This window comes from Aspergillus alliaceus (genome assembly GCF_009176365.1).
Source record: "Aspergillus alliaceus strain CBS 536.65 unplaced genomic scaffold BDW43scaffold_70, whole genome shotgun sequence".
Lineage (NCBI taxonomy): Eukaryota > Fungi > Ascomycota > Eurotiomycetes > Eurotiales > Aspergillaceae > Aspergillus > Aspergillus alliaceus.
The window spans coordinates 41991-58791 of NW_022474753.1; the positions used below are offsets into that span (position 1 = coordinate 41991).

Consider the following 16801-nt stretch of genomic DNA (forward strand, 5'->3'; position numbering starts at 1 on the left):
CTTTTTTTTTTTTGGGTTAGTCATTCGTTAACGTTGTTGGGGGCTAGCAGCTGAGGACTTGTGGAAGTTCATGTGTTATGTCTATCTGGAATGCTTGAAGTTCTCGGATAAAAACTATCAATGATTCTAGTGGGCTGAATAAATTTACTATCGTTTCTAAACGGCAAAAGTTCTAAGAAACATCATGAGGTCTAGACAGATGATACTAACAAGGGCATTATCACGTGAATTGGAACAGAATTTCTCGGTTATGTTTTTGTCTAATTCCTTTTGTCTTTCTATATCTTTTAATTATTGTTGTTGTTCTATTTTATTTCCCCAGGCCTTTCTCTATTTCTCACCTGTCTTGCAGCTCCGATCGGAGGTAGTAGTGCTTTGATGGGATGGACCACTACTAATTAGTATATTTTGGTAAGGTGCGCCGTGCCATTACTGGAAGTGAATTTTTCACTGAGTGGGTTTATGGTCTCCAACGTTTCAATGGGTGATGCCAACTCCAGCTGGTTACCTGCAGACGCCTGTAGAAGTGGCAATAAGATAATAAATCGTTGTAAACCAGAATGTCAGCAACGGCGATTTTTTTCTCCACTGGAATTTTAAATTCATTTTTCCCTTAAGAAAATATTTAATTTATCTTTTACAATATTCGCCCCCCCCCCTTTATTTATTAATTCTTTTTTCTTTAGAAAAAAAGATAAACTTTTCCTTCTCCCTAGGAAATGTAGAAGAGATGAAATGTGTAAATTTTCATTAATTTGTCTTTCTTTTCCTTTCGATATGATTTTCTGACTCGAACCGCCTGGCAACTCCACCTATGATTTTGCTTCGTACTGTACAGACTAGTATCTAGTATGTACATGGGTACTGACTCATCGGTTCATCGACCTTATTTACTTATCAGGCTTTGTTAGTGAACTGCCATCTTCTTTTCCCTATATTAATTAATAACTGATAGCACTGTGTTTCCATAACGCATGGGATGATAGGGCCAGTTAATTAGTATGGTGTGGTAATATCTTGTTGCAGGGGTAATCAGTAGTGGATAATGAATCCCCGGGCTTTGTTCCGTTATAGGTACTGATGGTACTATGTACCTACTAGTAACTAGGTGGTATGGATCAGTGCAGTAGTCAAGTACTTTTGAAAGCAATGGGCAGTACTGGTATCGTCCAGAAGAGATGGACAGAGGAAGGGGTTCAAGGAATTCGCTGAATATTCAAATGGGTACGAACATCCATTCTTATCTTTCTTCTCTCCGAGCCACGGAGCGTGTTAAACCATTTGGAAATAACCACACGCTCTTGGTAACCGGAAAATGCCTCCTCAATCCTAGCTTACTTCGTAGTACCTCATTATCCACACACCACCCACCAGTCCCCACTCCCTGGCCCATGCCACTGCATACTCCGTAGTACCTTAGCTGCATGGGCCGCCGCCAATCCCTTCTCCACTCTCAGTATTCCATCAATCCATCTAGATCCAGGGTCTCTGACGCACGAGGGAAAAATACACCTGCATGACACTCGAAATGACAAAGGAACTGGAGCACAGTCGTAACTTTTTCCATTACTTTTTAAGGATTGGCTCAATTGATTGTCTGGATGCCGGTCTTGAACATGTGCCTTCCCTGGCCTCTGCACCAAGATAAATTTCCCAACGTTGTAGGTCACTGATATTTTGAATTGAAAAGGCCAGAAGTTTCCTCCCAGAGCTATATAGGTACCTAGGAGCTTCTATTAGCTGGGGGGACGTTAGTTAACTATCGAGCTCTCTTCCTCTTTCATTCTTCCCGTCTCTACTTCCCTTCAATCTCATCTTTCTCGACTTGCCTAGGAAGACTATCCATTCGTTCCCTTCCCCTTTACTTCTTATATATATATTTTAAACCGAACACGCTCCAACCCCCCCTTTAACCCGCCCTTTCACTGGTTCTATTCTTCCTGCTATGACCAAATTTTGAATTTATGGCAGGGGTGTTACCGCAACGTTGATCGCATTTTCCTTCTGATTTTACATAGTCATTCTCGTGGGCTTTGCGCACAGCTAAATCTTCTTTGTGAAGTGTGGCAAGAGAAAGATATTGTTAGGATAAGAAGAAAAAGTGGTAAAAAAATTATATCAATCCCATTGATTCAACAAAGCGAGGCTGAGTTTACTCACTTCTTCCTCTTCTTTCAACTATGGAATTTCCATATATGCGAGCGTTCGTTGCTCTTTTGTCAGTAGTTTGACCTTTCTTTTTGCTCCATTACTTTGTTGGAATATTTTTACTAAAATCACAAAGTTGAACGCCGAGTGGCTAACCCCTCTTTATTACAGTATTTACCGCTATCTTCGTCTTGCTGTGAACCTTGTATCATTCTGGACATTCAAGCCCATCCCCCCACCAGAGTCCCCGAGGTTGACTGCGCAAGATGTGACTGTTATCCTTCCTACTCTCGAGGGCTGTGGTGATGAGTTAGTCGAGACAATTAGGACAATTCTCGATAACCAGCCTTATGAGCTTCTGTTGGTCACCATCGAAGCAAACCGCAAAAAAGCCGAGAATATGCTGAGCTTGATGCCAGCTTCAAAATCGAGAATCCGACTTTTTACGGTCACACACCCCAATAAACGCCGTCAGATGACGAGAGCCATCCCGGAGGTCCGCACGCCTATCACAATCTTCGCTGATGACGATGTGAGTTGGCCGAACACAGTGCTCCCATGGATTTTGGCACCATTTGAGAGAAATGAGCGATATGGAGGCGTAGTGACCTGCCAGCGACTTCGACGTGCTATTGCGCCGACATTATCTCAAAGAATCTGGGGCTTTCTGGGAGCTCTTTATTTAGAGAGGAGAAACTTTGATTGCGCTGCCACAACACATCTTGATGGAGGTCTTCCTTGTATGTCGGGTCGAACGGTTGCATATAAGACGGACATTCTACAAGATGAGGGGTTTACTTACGCTTTTACGAACGAGGAATGGTGGTTTGGCAGGTACCAATTAAATGCAGACGACGACAATTTCATTACACGTTGGATGGTATCACATGGTTGGGAGACCTTCATGCAGTATCATCCCGAAGCTGAAGTCTTGACTACCTTGGAAGATAACCCCAAATTTTTGAAGCAATGCGCACGTTGGTCTCGGAGCAACTGGAGAAGCAACTTGACTAGTATGTTCCATGAAAAGCACATCTGGTAGTAAGTACTCTTTTCCCTATATATGTCTTTGCCCCCGTCTTTTCTTCTACTCCGGTCATGCTGTCTACCTGGAAATGAACGGGAAAACGGGAAGATGCGTGCTTTGCCATGAATGTCGCAACATGGTAGATCGAACAGACCTGCCGCGGTAGCCGGGTTGCTTAAGAGACCAGTTTATCGTGAGCGCGGCGAGTCGTACGTAGATTGCCAGTAGGATGCGATATCCATTTCTGACAAACATAATACGCTACGGAGAACAAGCGCCTCATATAAGCATCACGCTAACATACTGGTACCAGTCGCCAGCCATGGAGCGCATACGCCGTCCATCTGACAACCTTGTCACCTCCAGCCCTCTTAGGCGACTTGCTGCTTGTCCTCCTGTGTCATAAGGCCACGGCATCCTGGGAGGAGGATTGGCAAGCACTCGCTATGCAAGCCCTCGGGGGGTGGATGTTTGTCAGCAAATTCATCAAACTTTTAGGACACTACGTTCGATACCCCGTCGATGTCTTACTTTTGCCTGTATCTATCCTCTTTGGGTATTTCCACGGAGGAATCAAGATGTACGCAGTGATGACTCTCAATGTGGTAAGTTGCGAATTGAGATTAGTCTCTGTTTTAGTTCCTCGACTCTACAGAACAATGCGCAGGCCGCCAAGGTCCGCTTTTGTGCTCGGAAATAATTCTAGGCTCTCGCCTGCCCCAAACCCAGTTTTCCATTACTTGACCCTCCCTTTGGATATGCATTGGCCATGGGCCCCCTCATTCTGTGCTTATCTGAGAGTAATGATCTGGTTAATCTAGCCGCCCCCGCCCATTACGTTTTCATTCTTAACCGATTTTCCATTTCCCTCCAAACCCCATCCATGCCCCCTTTTTTTTTTTTTTTTTTTTTTTTTTTTTTTTTTTTTTTTTTTTACAACCTTCTGAGTCTCTTTCCTCATTACACCTGAAACTTACGTTTCTCTATTACCGCATCAAGAAGTTGCTAACAAATTTCATCATAGACCACCTGGGGCAGTCGAGATGGTGCCGATGATTACGACGCCGAGCGTATGAAGAAGCGGACAGACAGTGACCGTCCGAAGTCTCCTTATTACCCGAAGTTCATCACCCAGTAATTTGACTGTTACAGGATGGGCGATTGGTGGGTAACCATTACCTATCTAGGCTCCTCTCTACCTAGGCAGTGTCCAGTGTTGTCCACAATTCTGGTCTGTGTGCGTCCTGCGAGTATTACCTGACGAGCGGTTCGTACCAATCTGACTCGGCAGATGTTCCCAACAAGTCAGGCCCTTGGCGACAGCTCCAGATTACATTTATTTTACTTTCCTTTTTTTTCCCTTTCACCCTTACGAAGAAATGCCTTGATGATGCCACTTGAGAGCGAGCAAAACAAGTCCTCAGAGATTTCGAATTCCTTAGCCCTCTACAAGGTCCACCAGCCTTCTTTTGACTCTTCTTCGGTGTTTGACTGCATCAAAGTACCACATGAACTGTAGCACAGCTTCAGTTGATACTTTCCCCCTTTTATCTTCTTTGATACCTCTTTTCTCTTACTTCTCTTCTCTTCTCGCTTATTTCTGTCTCCGTCTTCTCGCGAACGCCTAGGAGTCCCTAGTCACCAAGGTCGATGGGGCGAAGATTTTCAATTCTTCCATGTTGCTCATCAGCACTCCTGATAAAAACAAACGGCGAAATGGTGATATTTCTGTAAATTACTAACGAACGAACGGGCCTCATTTCCTGGCACCGTGTTCCCCCCTTATCGTTGTTATTGATATGATTGTCCCTTTCTATTTTCTTTTTTTGCCCCCGCTTCTCCCCTTAGATCGGCGTTTGAGTGGCTTAGTGAAGTGTTCAAATTATTCGAACCCTTTGTCTTGTTCATCTGCTACCTAGTACTATTCGGTGTAATTTTTAATCAATCGAACTATGTTATTATTTACTACCTCTTGATACTATGCGACAAAGCTACAAATCCTAGTATTGGTAAAATTAACCCTGATCGAGACATTCAAGATAGGTTTCTTGGACCTGTTGTGATTAAAACGGGCGTTTGATATTAATTGTACTTGCATATTAATCACCACATACATAAAACCAGAGCAAAGCCGTGATATAGTTATTGCTTGAAATCTGTGAATGAAACCGTGGGCGAATCCAATCAAGTGTGGCGTCTGTGGCTAGCTGCACAAGGACCCGCCGGCTCTAAAATTAATGCCTGAGGTATTGAACTCATATGTACTCTGCAATCCTCAACTGATAGTATCCTGCACCAACCAGCGATTTGAGCACCTCTACGCGCTTATATCTCAATCATTCTAGGACACCATCTTCGAACTGACTGCTTAGTGCATTAGTACTGTGCTAAGGAGGTGATGCCTTTATTCTCGCGAGCCCCTGCGGCTCTTTCACGGCGAGGAGTCTCGATCATCTTGCGACACGACATTGCTATAGTGCGCCCTTTTCATTCTTTCCCACCAAGGGCTGCCATTGCCCATCCTGTTACTGCGCATGGCCCTCCCCCGAAGGCTCCGTCTGCCGCCCCAGAGTTTGGTGAACACACAGGACAGCAAGATGGCCGCATAGAATCAAGTTTGGATAGCAAGGCGCCACAAAATCGAACGGCGAAACCTTCGCCACCGAAAAAGCGGTTCTGGAAAAATGTTGATGTTAACATGAAGCCAGGTATATTCCCCACGCTGCTGTGTACGTGCCTGCTTAGCTGATCGGTCCTTGTGATTCAAGAAGGAGATTACCAAGTTCTGCTAGACACCCGGCCTGTGCGAACCCCTACGAAAGATGTCCTTTATATTCCGCCAACGAAGCCTCACCTTGCACACTTAATCGCTCTGGAATGGGACGTCATGACTTCAGCCCAGCAAGCTCTTAAAAGCCATATGATTCCACTGACTTCTCTCGCTGCGCGCGCGGCGGAGATTGTTCGAGAGGATGCGAACGGCGAGACAATCATAAGAGAGCAGGTCGTGAAAACCGCAATGCGCTATTTAGAGACAGATACACTGCTCTGTTGGGTGCCAGCGAAGGACGTCTACGGTGTTGAGGAAGTCAACGAGGATGGTCAGAGGCCGGAGAGCCTCCGGGAGGCCCAGATCAGAGTTGCAAAAGACATAATCTCCTTCTTGAGCACTAAGTTGTGGCCTGGTATCGAAATTAAACCTATACTGGATACTGAGAGTATCCTGCCTATGTCTCAAACGCAGGCTACAAAGGACATAATTGAACAATGGATTGTCGGTCTGCAAGCGCATGATTTAGCTGCTCTTGAGAGAGGCGTTCTTGCTTCAAAAAGTTTACTGGTGGCTGTGAGACTTGTTTCGGAATGGAGTGAAAATTTTCGTCACGCACAACGGCCGGACCGAAAGAAATTCGGCATCGAAGAGGCAGCTGAAGCATCTAGCTTGGAAGTCAAGTGGCAGACAGACATGTGGGGCGAGGTTGAGGACACACATGATGTTGACAAAGAGGATCTGAAACGACAACTTGGCAGTGTCATTGTCTTGGTGAGCGGAGAGACGAGGTGACAATGCTGTTGTTCTTAGAAGTAGTAAAGTAGTTGCCTAGACGCTTGGAGATTTATATTCGGGCTTTGTGGATTGGTTCGCACATATAACTAACTACACATAACATCGGTCGCGCCTACTGTATATTGTGATGACTCTCACCTTCTCATTTACTTTGCCTCCATCCAACTGTTACTTTTCTCAGTCTCTTGCTTTCCTTCCTCTTCCTTCTAGTTTCTTTGATACTCAGCTGGGCACCACCTTACTATTTTCAAGGACACAGCTGACACCTGTATTTTTATTTTTATCTTTTCCTTTTATTTGGGCGCGCTACGAGGTTGGTGATTGTCTTTCTTGTGCCCGCCAAGGCGCGGGAAAATAAACGGAATAAACCAGCTGTTACTCCATAATTTGGGACAATGATCATCGCATCCCCTCAACTGCGCGACAACAGATCAGACAAGCGTTTACATTCACCAATTAATAACCTAGTCACAGTTCATATCTTCAATGTTAAGTACTCCCGCGCCTTCCTTCGGTAGTTTCCCGTCTTTGCATTCTTTTATACATCATCACCAGGGTGGTCTGCTCGTGGCGAGTGAGTGATGACGGAAAAGGGTGAAAGGTAAGTTTATGATGTCGTTTCTTCGTGCTGTTCTGGGGCAAATGACCATCGGTTCCATGGATCACATGCGCCGTCCGTACCTGCTGGGGATAACCTAGTATTCGTTAATCGTCAAGTTAATCTGACTGGTGTACACATGAACGCGGCCTTTCTCAGTGTCTTCCTCATTCAACGTGGGCCCTCTGACCGTCTGGACCCTTGGCTAATCAATGATGCCTAAATCACTTAGGCATAAACGCTCTAGAAGTTCCTTGGCGCTTGCGATGTTGCATCGTGATAAGTCAAAAGAGGGTAACGAGGGGATCCCTGGCCGCGAAAGTGGCGCTCCCGAGTCTGTCGTATCTTCGGTAAATAATACACTACACCTTCCTACTCTACCAGTTGTCCAAAGCTCAAGCCGCCCAAAGTCTCTCCAAGAAACAAAATCCCCTTTTATGTCGGACGAAACCCCCCTGGAGCCGATATGCTCCAATCAAAGCGGCGATCATATCGAGAAGCTACCTGCGTTGACAGCCACAGACAGTATTAGTATGTCACTCGACCAATCCGTGCGGACATTCCGACTTTTTGAGATTTTGAGGAGTGGAGATACAACCGCGATATCAAAAGCTATTAAAGAGACCAAGGATCCTCAAGGAGCAAACGGCCTCTCTGGGACCTCGATACTTCACCTGGCGATTCAGTGCGCCGAACCGCAAGTTGTCGAATATATTCTTTCTAGTGGGTATGAGCTCGACATCAATGCGCGCGACCGGGATGGCAATACGCCTCTCCATCTCGCTGCGCAGCTTGGAAGAGGAACTCTGGTCCGTGAGCTACTAAATACCCTGTCTGTCAATGACTCAATTGTCAATTACCGAGGCCAAACAGCTCTCGATGTCGCCCGCACACCGGAGATTTTCCAGCAGCTTCAACTTGCACGGTCCCTTTTCATTGACAGCAAGTCGCAAGAGATTCAATCACTCATATCCCAAGGTGATTATGAAAAGCTGGAGAAAGTGCTGGAAGAGCCACGTGTTGAAGGAATAATGGATGTCAACAATTTGGACTTAGTAACTGATCCTGCCACTGCCCAGTCTGGTGGTACGTTGCTGCATGAAGGAGCCAGGAAGAAAGATACGAAACTCATCCAGATATTGTTGATGCATGGGGCGGACCCCTTTCGTCGTGACAAGAAAGGTAAATTGCCACAGGATGTCACAAAGGATGACAGAACGCGGGCAATCGTCAAGAAGTCTCCCGCTGCTGTAATCGCCCAGCGCGGCATACAAGAGAAAGCCATTCTTGGGACCAACCCGGGCCAAGCCGTTTCCGGGCGAGCCAGCGTAGGAGATACGTCTTTTGCGGGGAAAGATTCCCGTGAAATGAGAGGATACCTGAAGAAATGGACAAACTATACTAGTGGCTATAAACTGCGATGGTTTGTACTCGAAGACGGCGTTCTTAGCTATTATAAACATCAAGGTAAGCCGTTTGAGCCTTCTCAAAGTGTGTAACATTTATGGTGGCCTAACCTTTCTTTCTTGCTTTCTCCTTTCTTGCAGATGACGCCGGGTCTGCATGTCGTGGTGCGATCAATATGAAGATCGCTAAACTGAACATGGACTCACAGGACAAGACTCGGTTTGAAATCCATGGCAAATCGTCTGTTAAATACCATCTTAAAGCGAATCATGTTGTCGAGGCAAAGCGTTGGTTTTGGACTCTTAACAATGCCATACAGTGGGCAAAAGATGAAGCAAGAGAGGAAGAGAGACGCCAATCTCGACATGCTGAGGTGCTCCGTCAAGCGAAAATCGAACAAATTGAGGGCCGAACAGCCGATAGCTCATCCGATTCACCCAGCCTTGTTGCTACCAAGTCCAACGGAAAAGGTCTTGCTGCCACATCCCTAGGTGTTCCCAGTAGTAGTGGCACAAGGCTTAGCACACAAGCGTCTTACACAACGCTGGAGAGTATGCCTGCGGATGAGGAGGGCTCCCTCCATGGGTCGTACGAACAAGGTGCTTTACAGAATGAAGTAAATCGAGTTGCCAGCCATATAACCACTGCGCCTGAAGGTGAGGGCGATGATGACGACTATGGTGACTACGCATCTAGCCGAGAGGTTCCAACGGCTGATAAAGATGCTCTGAACATCACCGCACAATCTGCAAACCTTCAACTTGATATTCTCGCGAGTGTTGCGTCCTCACTGCAAGCCGAAAAATCGAAGAACCCAAGTCTATTACTTTCGGACCCGGCAGTGAATCAGGCGCTGGCTGCGTATGAAGCAGCCGTGAGTAGTCTCCAGGGGCTAGTGCAAAGTCTCCTCAAAATATCTCGGGATCGTGATGCCTACTGGCAGTATCGATTGAATAGGGAGGCACATCTCCGCAAAATGTGGGAGGAGAGCATGGCACGAGTTGCACAGGAACATGAAGAGTTACAGTCAAGGATGGGGGAGTCTGAAGAGAAGCGCCGGCGTACGAAGCGTGCCCTCAAAGAGGCACTAGAGAACTCGTCAGCAACTACTAGTCGCGCTGTCAGTAAAGCGCCGTCTCACATGGCAACTACAGGTGAAGAAAGCGACGATGCTGGTGAACATTGGGAGACACGGGTTCTAAAGGCTGAGAAACCTCCTCAGCTGGACGAGCAAAATGTTGGGCAACCTCTTCGTCGTAAGAAGTCGACTCTTTCTCAAATTAGCGATCTCTATGACTCGGCTTCGGATGACGAGGATGAATTTTTCGACGCGATCGACTCGGGCGGCATCAAAGTAGAAAAGCTAGCATCTGCAGAAGAAAGCGAAAAGAAGCCGAAGCCAATAGAGGAAAGCACTGAACTGCGGGCATCAAAACGCTGGGAAATAACACCTTCATTCAAAGGATATGAGGAACCTATAAGAACGAAACTGAAGTTGGATTATGACAATCGGCCAAAGATATCATTATGGGTAAGTAATGCTTTTGTCTTGGCCTAGCCAAGTAAACAGCAAACAATGTCTCACGTATTTTTTTTAGGGCATTTTGAAATCCATGATTGGTAAGGACATGACCAAGATGACTCTGCCGGTTTCTTTTAACGAACCAACGTCCTTGCTACAACGGGTGGCCGAAGATTTGGAGTATGCAGATCTTCTTGATGTGGCTGCTGATCGAACTAATTCGATGGAACGCATGGTGTACGTTGCTACATATGCAGCAAGTGAGTACGCTTCGACAATTGGCCGTGTTGCCAAACCATTCAACCCTCTTTTGGGAGAGACATATGAGTATGCCAGGCCCGATAAAGGCTACCGATTCTTCGTTGAACAGGTCAGCCACCACCCGCCGATTGGTGCCGCATGGGCCGAATCACCGAAGTGGGATTACTATGTAAGTATTATGTTATGCGGCAAGGCCAGGACTTCATGAGACTAACAACAGGTCCTCTAGGGTGAATCAGCTCTCAAGTCTAAGTTCTACGGTAAATCATTCGACATCAACCTACTTGGGACCTGGTTCTTGAAGTTACGTTCTGCATCGGGCGGGGAAGAGCTCTACACGTGGAAAAAAGTCACCTCATCTGTCATTGGTATCATTACTGGTAACCCGACGGTCGACAATTATGGGTTAATGGAAATCAAGAACTGGACTACTGGCGAGGTCTGCTACCTTGATTTCAAGCCAAGGGGCTGGAAAGCTTCGTCTGCCTATCAGGTGACCGGTAAGATCATAGACCAGAGTGGATCCCCAAAATGGAGCATTGGAGGTCGCTGGAACGACAAAATCTTTGCCCGCCATACACCTGGGTATGAGGTGGACGTCTCTGGTCAAGACCCCGAGTCATCTAAGACGTTCCTGGTGTGGAAATGTCACTCTCGACCAAGCGATATCCCGTTCAATCTGACGCCTTTCGTCATCACATTGAATGACCTTCCCGATGGTCTGAAGCAATATCTACCGCCGACTGACACCCGACTTCGACCTGATCAACGGGCAATGGAGGAGGGAGAGTACGACCTTGCCGCCAACGAAAAACACCGACTCGAAGAGAAGCAACGGGCCAAGCGAAGAGAGAGGGAGACCAAAGGGGAGGAGTATCAACCCAAGTTTTTCACTCGGACAAAGTGTACGGTTACCGGTGAAGAGTACTGGGCGTACAATGGGAAGTATTGGACAGCCAGGGAAACACAGGACTGGAGTATGTGTGAAGACATCTTCTAAAGGCCAGATCCATACTGTATTGCATGTTTTGGGTGTTGGCTGAGGTTTGATTATAAATCCTACACACCGAGCGAGAAGGGGGAGAGAGTGCTTTTCACGGTGTGCAGTTGTCAGATATGGTTTTGTGTCATATTCTTATTGGTAAACTTTTCGTGTTCGGCTATAGTTCTATTTATGAAGCCTTCATACAGGGTGTAAACTTATAGCAATCCTAATACATCATTGTCTTGATTCGCCAGTAGATCACGTGATCATGCGGAATAGTCGATCGGAAAGAGCGATCCCCAACTTCCCGCATCAGCAGACTTTGGATGTTACGTGGATCGCCTTTTTAACAGCCACCACAATGACTGGAGGATATACTTGTGGACGTTGTCTACAGGTTCTCCGACGAAGAGTTGCGACCAATGGCTTTACAATCCGACTACAGACAACTTACAACTCCCGGCGGATATACGGGCCCTCCGTCTCTCTCGTGCGAAGCTTTGGCTCGCGGAGCAACAATTGTTGCACACCCAAAAGCCTCCAAGGACACACCAAGCGGACCTCTACGCCATCGGTGTGTACTTCACAGGACGCACCTCACACAGTCCAGCAAAGTATGCAGCGGGCCACGTCTGCAACATCGACTTACTCGCCAGAGTCACGGGCCTTACTGAAGCCAAACAACCTGTTCCATCCTTTTTCTCAGTCGCCTTCACCTTCGATTCGGCAGCGTGCTGCTTTTATAAAACAAAATGCCTTTTGCCCTCATCCAAGTCACCAACAGACCCGCGCGCCAGTCTCGCCACACGACCCTGAGTCGCGAAAGAGCCTGGAAAGTGCGAGCCCGCCGGCCCATTCGCATTTCGAATGCCCTGACTGCGGTGTCCCTATCTACTGTTCGGAAGGGCATTGGATGGATGATTTCGAGGCACACCTGGAAATTTGTGAGACTATTAGACAGATAAACGAGGATGATCATGATCTGCACTCGGGACGGTTTTTCCCGGAGTTTTCTTATCCGGGCCTTCAGGATGATAACTTCGTCATCAACATGACGAATTGGGATACTTTCCTGTATACACGAGAGTTTGATGCGATCAACCACGACCGGAGCATGCGACAAGTGACTAGGATGCTCACTTATCCACTTACAATTGGGAGTGTCTTGCACGAGCTGAGCCCTTATGGTGTTCGGAAAGGTGGTAGGCTTACTGTCGAGGGACTGAAGAGTGTCAGCGGTGAGTTTTTGTATTATCATAGATCAATGATTGGATTACCTACTAACCAGTCCTTCCAGCGCTTCGATACTCGTTGCACCCCCCCAAGACCGGGGAAGGAGTCGATATTCAAGGACTACGCTTGAAAGCCCCACCTGTGAGGATTTTCATTCTGGGAGCGCGCGCCGAATCCTCCCTGCCTCGTGAAGTGTGGCTTCAGCTAAGTTACATATTCCCACGATCCCTCATTCATTTAATATTTATTGGGCCAGAGAGTATGGCCAACCGAGACGCTGAATTTCCGCTTCCTGAACGGACGCCTGAGAACCCATTTGGAGGGATCGTTGAAGACAGACTTGGTGGGCAGCTGAAGATTACGACATATGTCGACTACTTCCATACAATGTACAAAGCGCAATATTTCCAGCCGTTCGATCCATACCTAGATTGCATCATGCTCTTCCATCCTGGTCTAGGGCATCCAGCAAGCTCTCATGAATGGGAAGAAACCCTGCCACAGCTACTTGAGACCAAGGTCCCGATTATCAGCACTGGATATACGCAGTGGGATATGGAAAGGGACATCAACTGGGTTCATGAGAAATGTGCCGGTGAATTCGATATGTTACTCGAACCGGGCGAAAACATCTTTCGCAGTCTGAGGTGGGATCTTAATGACTTGGATCCTCATGATATTTCCTGCGGAAATTGGGGACTCTGGGCATTTAGAGGGAAAAGGTTCGTCATATGTAGTCTTTTTACACTTCCGTTCTGCAAAATTTTACACCTACCCACAAGATGCCATATTTGTCTATCTGCTAACCTTCCTTTTAACTACAGATATGAGGCGACTTTCAGGGGCTAACCTAAGAATGCTTTTCAGCCGCCCATCTATCCTAATGCCTTCATTGTACATCTAGTGACTACTGTCTATTAGCATTCCTCGGTTGGCTGTTGAAGCAATAGGTTCCGATCTGCACACTGTATCCAGTATGCGTGACTGTTTGCATAGCATCCCTGTACCCTTTTACTATGTCATCTATAACTGTGCCAAATAGAATCATTGCCTTAAAACAACTTATATTATAGCTAAAAATCAGTATGTACTTTACCATAGATTATAGTATATGTAGACGCGAAATTTCCAGAGTAAGAATATGCACGATTAAGTTCAAATCGTCAACTGTCCATTTAGTCCTACACTTCGTTACTTCGAAACATAAATTGGGATCGGGTGAGGCCAAAAGTAGAAAAGTACAACAAATGGTTCAGTCAAGTAAGGAAAAGGGTATAGCGATCCAAATCATAACAAGGGGTGGCAGGAAATTAAGCTATCATCGAGGTTGATGATCAGATTCCGAACCATAGCATAGTAGAATAGAAGATGACGACCCTTCCCAACAGATGAATACCGTGAATCCGTTATGTAGAACAGCGATGGTCTCGGTTGAAGCTCAAAAAAAAGCATGCGGAATGAGATAGGTAGGCGGAAAGCGGCTTGCCGTGCAGTACTTTTTGGGTTATTGATTGTACTTGTTAACTTCCCTCTATTGGCACCGCCCTCCCTCCATGCTAGGCCCACAGAGCATGTTAATCAACACGGGTTCGAAAGCCAATTCATATGGTGCCACAGCAGCCAGGATTTGCTCGCCTTTGAAGGATGACCATCCTGATCCAATTGCGCATCGCTTCGAACGAATCACCAGCCAGGCACTTAAAGCATGACGAAGCCAGCAGCAGCGACCACACCAGCAGCCATTGCGTTAGACAACTTGATGGCAGGGGCGCCACCCGTAGCCTGAGGGACGATGTATGACGAGGGTGTCACAGAAGGAGTCGGCGAAGGGGTCTTCGAAAAGAGCGGAGTGGAAGACACTCTTGCGGAGCTGGAAGGGGTATGGACTGAGAAAGCAGAGGAGCTGGGAGAGGTTGAGGTCGTCAAATGGACAACCTGGATGGTGAGGGTCTTAGTTGGCGAATCCTCTGCAAAGGCGAAGGGCGCAAAAGCTGCGGAAAGAACGAGAAGAACCTTGCTGAACTGCATCCTGATTGCGATGAAGATACAATGGGTGGTATGCGATTTCAATTGGGCTGACTCCGTTTCAAAAACGTAAGGGAATGCGACAGAAAACGCGACGTAGTAGTGTATATAAATTTCAGATTTGGAGGATAGATGGATGAAAAAAGAGTGAATGGAGCTGGAAACGAGTGACAGCTCTTGTGTTGAGAGGAAAGAAACAATAGTATCTCACTGATTAATGAACGACTAAGAGCACTACTTTTGATGAAAACAAAACGAAGGAGCGGCAGGGGAAAAGGGGGGTTTAGTGTTTACAGACTAAGAGGAACGGGGGGGTACTAGGGTCAAACATTCCAAACACTCGGCCAAAACCCGGGAGCTCCATTTATTACCTAAATGACTAGCTGTAGTTAGTAACATTCATTCCGTATAGGAAACTCTGATGGTCGCTTGGCGTACCTAACTAGCCATGGAAACGCCGGATGCTAGAACCTTTCTCATATATCCGTGAAAGGGGGAGAACTGTAGAGAATTTTGATTCGTTGCGGCGGGGCGTACGAACACGACACAAGCAAGAAAAGGGGGAGTTATAGATATCGGTGTTTGAAAGAACGTTTCCTGCATCCAACGCCAGAATTGGGGTATCAAGGCTCTATTCTAGATCCATTAAAGCAAAACACCCAGGCCACTAGTTAATCTTCGCCAACCCATCAAGTCGCCATTCCTAGCCTGATGCGAAAAGGAAAAAAGAAAAAAAAGAAAAAAAAGACCCCATAGAAATGAAAGCACGATTGATTATCTAAATAGGCGAGTCCAGCGGCGCCATTACATGCTCCAGACGGTACCAACAACTATGGCCATTAACCAATACGCACTGGTCTGTATGACTATCTGAGTAGCGTCAGAAAATGAAGATTGGTCAGCCACAGTCGTCCCATTGGGCAACGTGCCGTTGATATAGATGGTCTCGGTGCCATTAACTTTAACAACTTCAACAACACTAGAGTTTGCAGGCTGGGTGCCGTTGAACAAAGATTCATAATATGTAGCGTTGGCATTTTCATCACATCCACACTCAGCATACCTCTCGCACAGACAGACCACTGGCATCGATGTGTTTCGATGAGTGGATTGGTCCACGTAGTGGTAATGATAACTATATGGGTAGGCGTATGCGTCGTGTAGCCAAATACCGCCAAAGAAAGCCAGAGCAGTTACTGGCAATATGATAGGTGCTATCCCTAGTGGCGATAATGCGCCTGAGGTATAAGGAGTCTGGGCACCACCCGCGTAATAAGTACCTCTGCCGTACGAGGGCTGCGGTCCCGATCCACTGTGCGATGAGCCCCCAGAATTGCTAGATGAGCTATACAGGCGATGATAAGTCATGAAAGCCCATGCCACTTTTAGATATCTGTGACACTTACCCTGTTCTTGATGACGAGCCACCTTGGCCTCCTCGTGCAGCACTTCCACCGCCACTGTCTCCTCGTCCTCCGCCACCGCCGCCACGCCGTTTGTCTAGGTCTGGCGTTTTAGAAGACCTAGGTGCAAAAACCACATCGTACACGGCTAGATCTGCTTGTGTAGTAGGGTGAGATATGGCTGCAATCGGTAGTAGAAGAAGCGTAGTTATGGAGGCAAACTTCATTCTTCGTGTCACAATACCGTTCGCCTTATGGAAGACAGTACAAGCACAAGGGGTGTGGTTGATACACAAAGCCCTGAACGATGGAATGAGTGGTGAACCAGGAAGTATGTAGCAGCAGCAGCAGTAGTGGTGGTGGTCGTCGTGGTGCGTAAAAGGTAAGACAATCAATCATACAAACAAGGTATGTGCCGTGCACTTCTTTTGATGTCCCTTCCAAATTAATGTCTATCTATCTATCGGGTCGATTAAGGAAGGTTTATATACTTATCTAGTCGTCGGAAATATCAAGAAGATTTGTTAAGGGACATGACTTCAAAAGACAATATACACCACGGTCATTGGACAAAAAGGGCCCACGTGAAGCGGGCGCAGCCACAAAGCCACGCTTGCGTCCACT

General features: G+C 46.7%; 6 protein-coding genes across 6 annotated transcripts; 4 read left to right on the forward strand and 2 right to left on the reverse strand.

Annotated features, from left to right (window-relative positions):
• Positions 1–9: 9 nt before the first annotated feature.
• On the forward strand, positions 10–612 carry BDW43DRAFT_292194 (uncharacterized protein). Its single transcript, XM_032043693.1, has one exon. The coding sequence runs from the start codon at positions 185–187 to the stop codon at positions 377–379; it is 195 nt and encodes a 64-aa protein (XP_031894933.1). The 5' UTR covers positions 10–184; the 3' UTR covers positions 380–612.
• A 984-nt stretch (positions 613–1596) lies between these two features.
• On the forward strand, positions 1597–4063 carry BDW43DRAFT_292196 (glycosyltransferase family 2 protein). The gene is made up of 3 exons (XM_032043694.1): positions 1597–2218; positions 2320–3189; positions 3489–4063. The coding sequence occupies exons 1-3, from the start codon at positions 2181–2183 to the stop codon at positions 3994–3996; spliced, it is 1416 nt and encodes a 471-aa protein (XP_031894934.1). The 5' UTR covers positions 1597–2180; the 3' UTR covers positions 3997–4063.
• A 1510-nt stretch (positions 4064–5573) lies between these two features.
• BDW43DRAFT_316198 (ATP synthase complex assembly protein ATP12) lies at positions 5574–6740 on the forward strand (the record flags this gene model as incomplete). Its single annotated transcript, XM_032048229.1, has 2 exons — positions 5574–5883; positions 5944–6740. The coding sequence occupies 2 exons, from the start codon at positions 5574–5576 to the stop codon at positions 6738–6740; spliced, it is 1107 nt and encodes a 368-aa protein (XP_031894935.1).
• Positions 6741–7778: 1038 nt separating this feature from the next.
• BDW43DRAFT_304140 (Oxysterol-binding protein-domain-containing protein) lies at positions 7779–13598 on the forward strand (the record flags this gene model as incomplete). The annotated part of the gene is made up of 8 exons (XM_032045553.1): positions 7779–8808; positions 8889–10279; positions 10347–10700; positions 10761–11455; positions 11534–11547; positions 11870–12754; positions 12814–13471; positions 13574–13598. 8 exons carry the CDS (start codon positions 7779–7781, stop codon positions 13596–13598), a joined length of 5052 nt encoding a protein of 1683 aa, XP_031894936.1.
• A 210-nt stretch (positions 13599–13808) lies between these two features.
• On the reverse strand, positions 13809–15143 carry BDW43DRAFT_292212 (putative extracellular serine-rich protein). Its single transcript, XM_032043695.1, has one exon. It carries the CDS (start codon positions 14775–14777, stop codon positions 14448–14450), a length of 330 nt encoding a protein of 109 aa, XP_031894937.1. The 5' UTR covers positions 14778–15143; the 3' UTR covers positions 13809–14447.
• Positions 15144–15186: 43 nt separating this feature from the next.
• On the reverse strand, positions 15187–16679 carry BDW43DRAFT_292213 (uncharacterized protein). The gene has a single exon (XM_032043696.1). The coding sequence runs from the start codon at positions 16140–16142 to the stop codon at positions 15579–15581; it is 564 nt and encodes a 187-aa protein (XP_031894938.1). The 5' UTR covers positions 16143–16679; the 3' UTR covers positions 15187–15578.
• Positions 16680–16801: the final 122 nt, after the last annotated feature.

Bases quoted from the DNA above. Each gene is read 5' to 3' on its own strand.
- BDW43DRAFT_292194 (XM_032043693.1), top strand. From the start codon at position 185: ATGAGGTCTAGACAGATGATACTAACAAGGGCATTATCACGTGAATTG.
- BDW43DRAFT_292213 (XM_032043696.1), bottom strand. From the start codon at position 16,142: ATGACTTATCATCGCCTGTATAGCTCATCTAGCAATTCTGGGGGCTCA.
- BDW43DRAFT_292212 (XM_032043695.1), bottom strand. From the start codon at position 14,777: ATGCAGTTCAGCAAGGTTCTTCTCGTTCTTTCCGCAGCTTTTGCGCCC.
- BDW43DRAFT_292196 (XM_032043694.1), top strand. From the start codon at position 2,181: ATGGAATTTCCATATATGCGAGCGTTCGTTGCTCTTTT. The intron at 2,219-2,319 runs GTCAGTAGTTTG...TCTTTATTACAG, and splicing joins CGAGCGTTCGTTGCTCTTTT to TATTTACCGCTATCTTCGTC. The intron at 3,190-3,488 runs GTAAGTACTCTT...TACTGGTACCAG, and splicing joins CATGAAAAGCACATCTGGTA to TCGCCAGCCATGGAGCGCAT.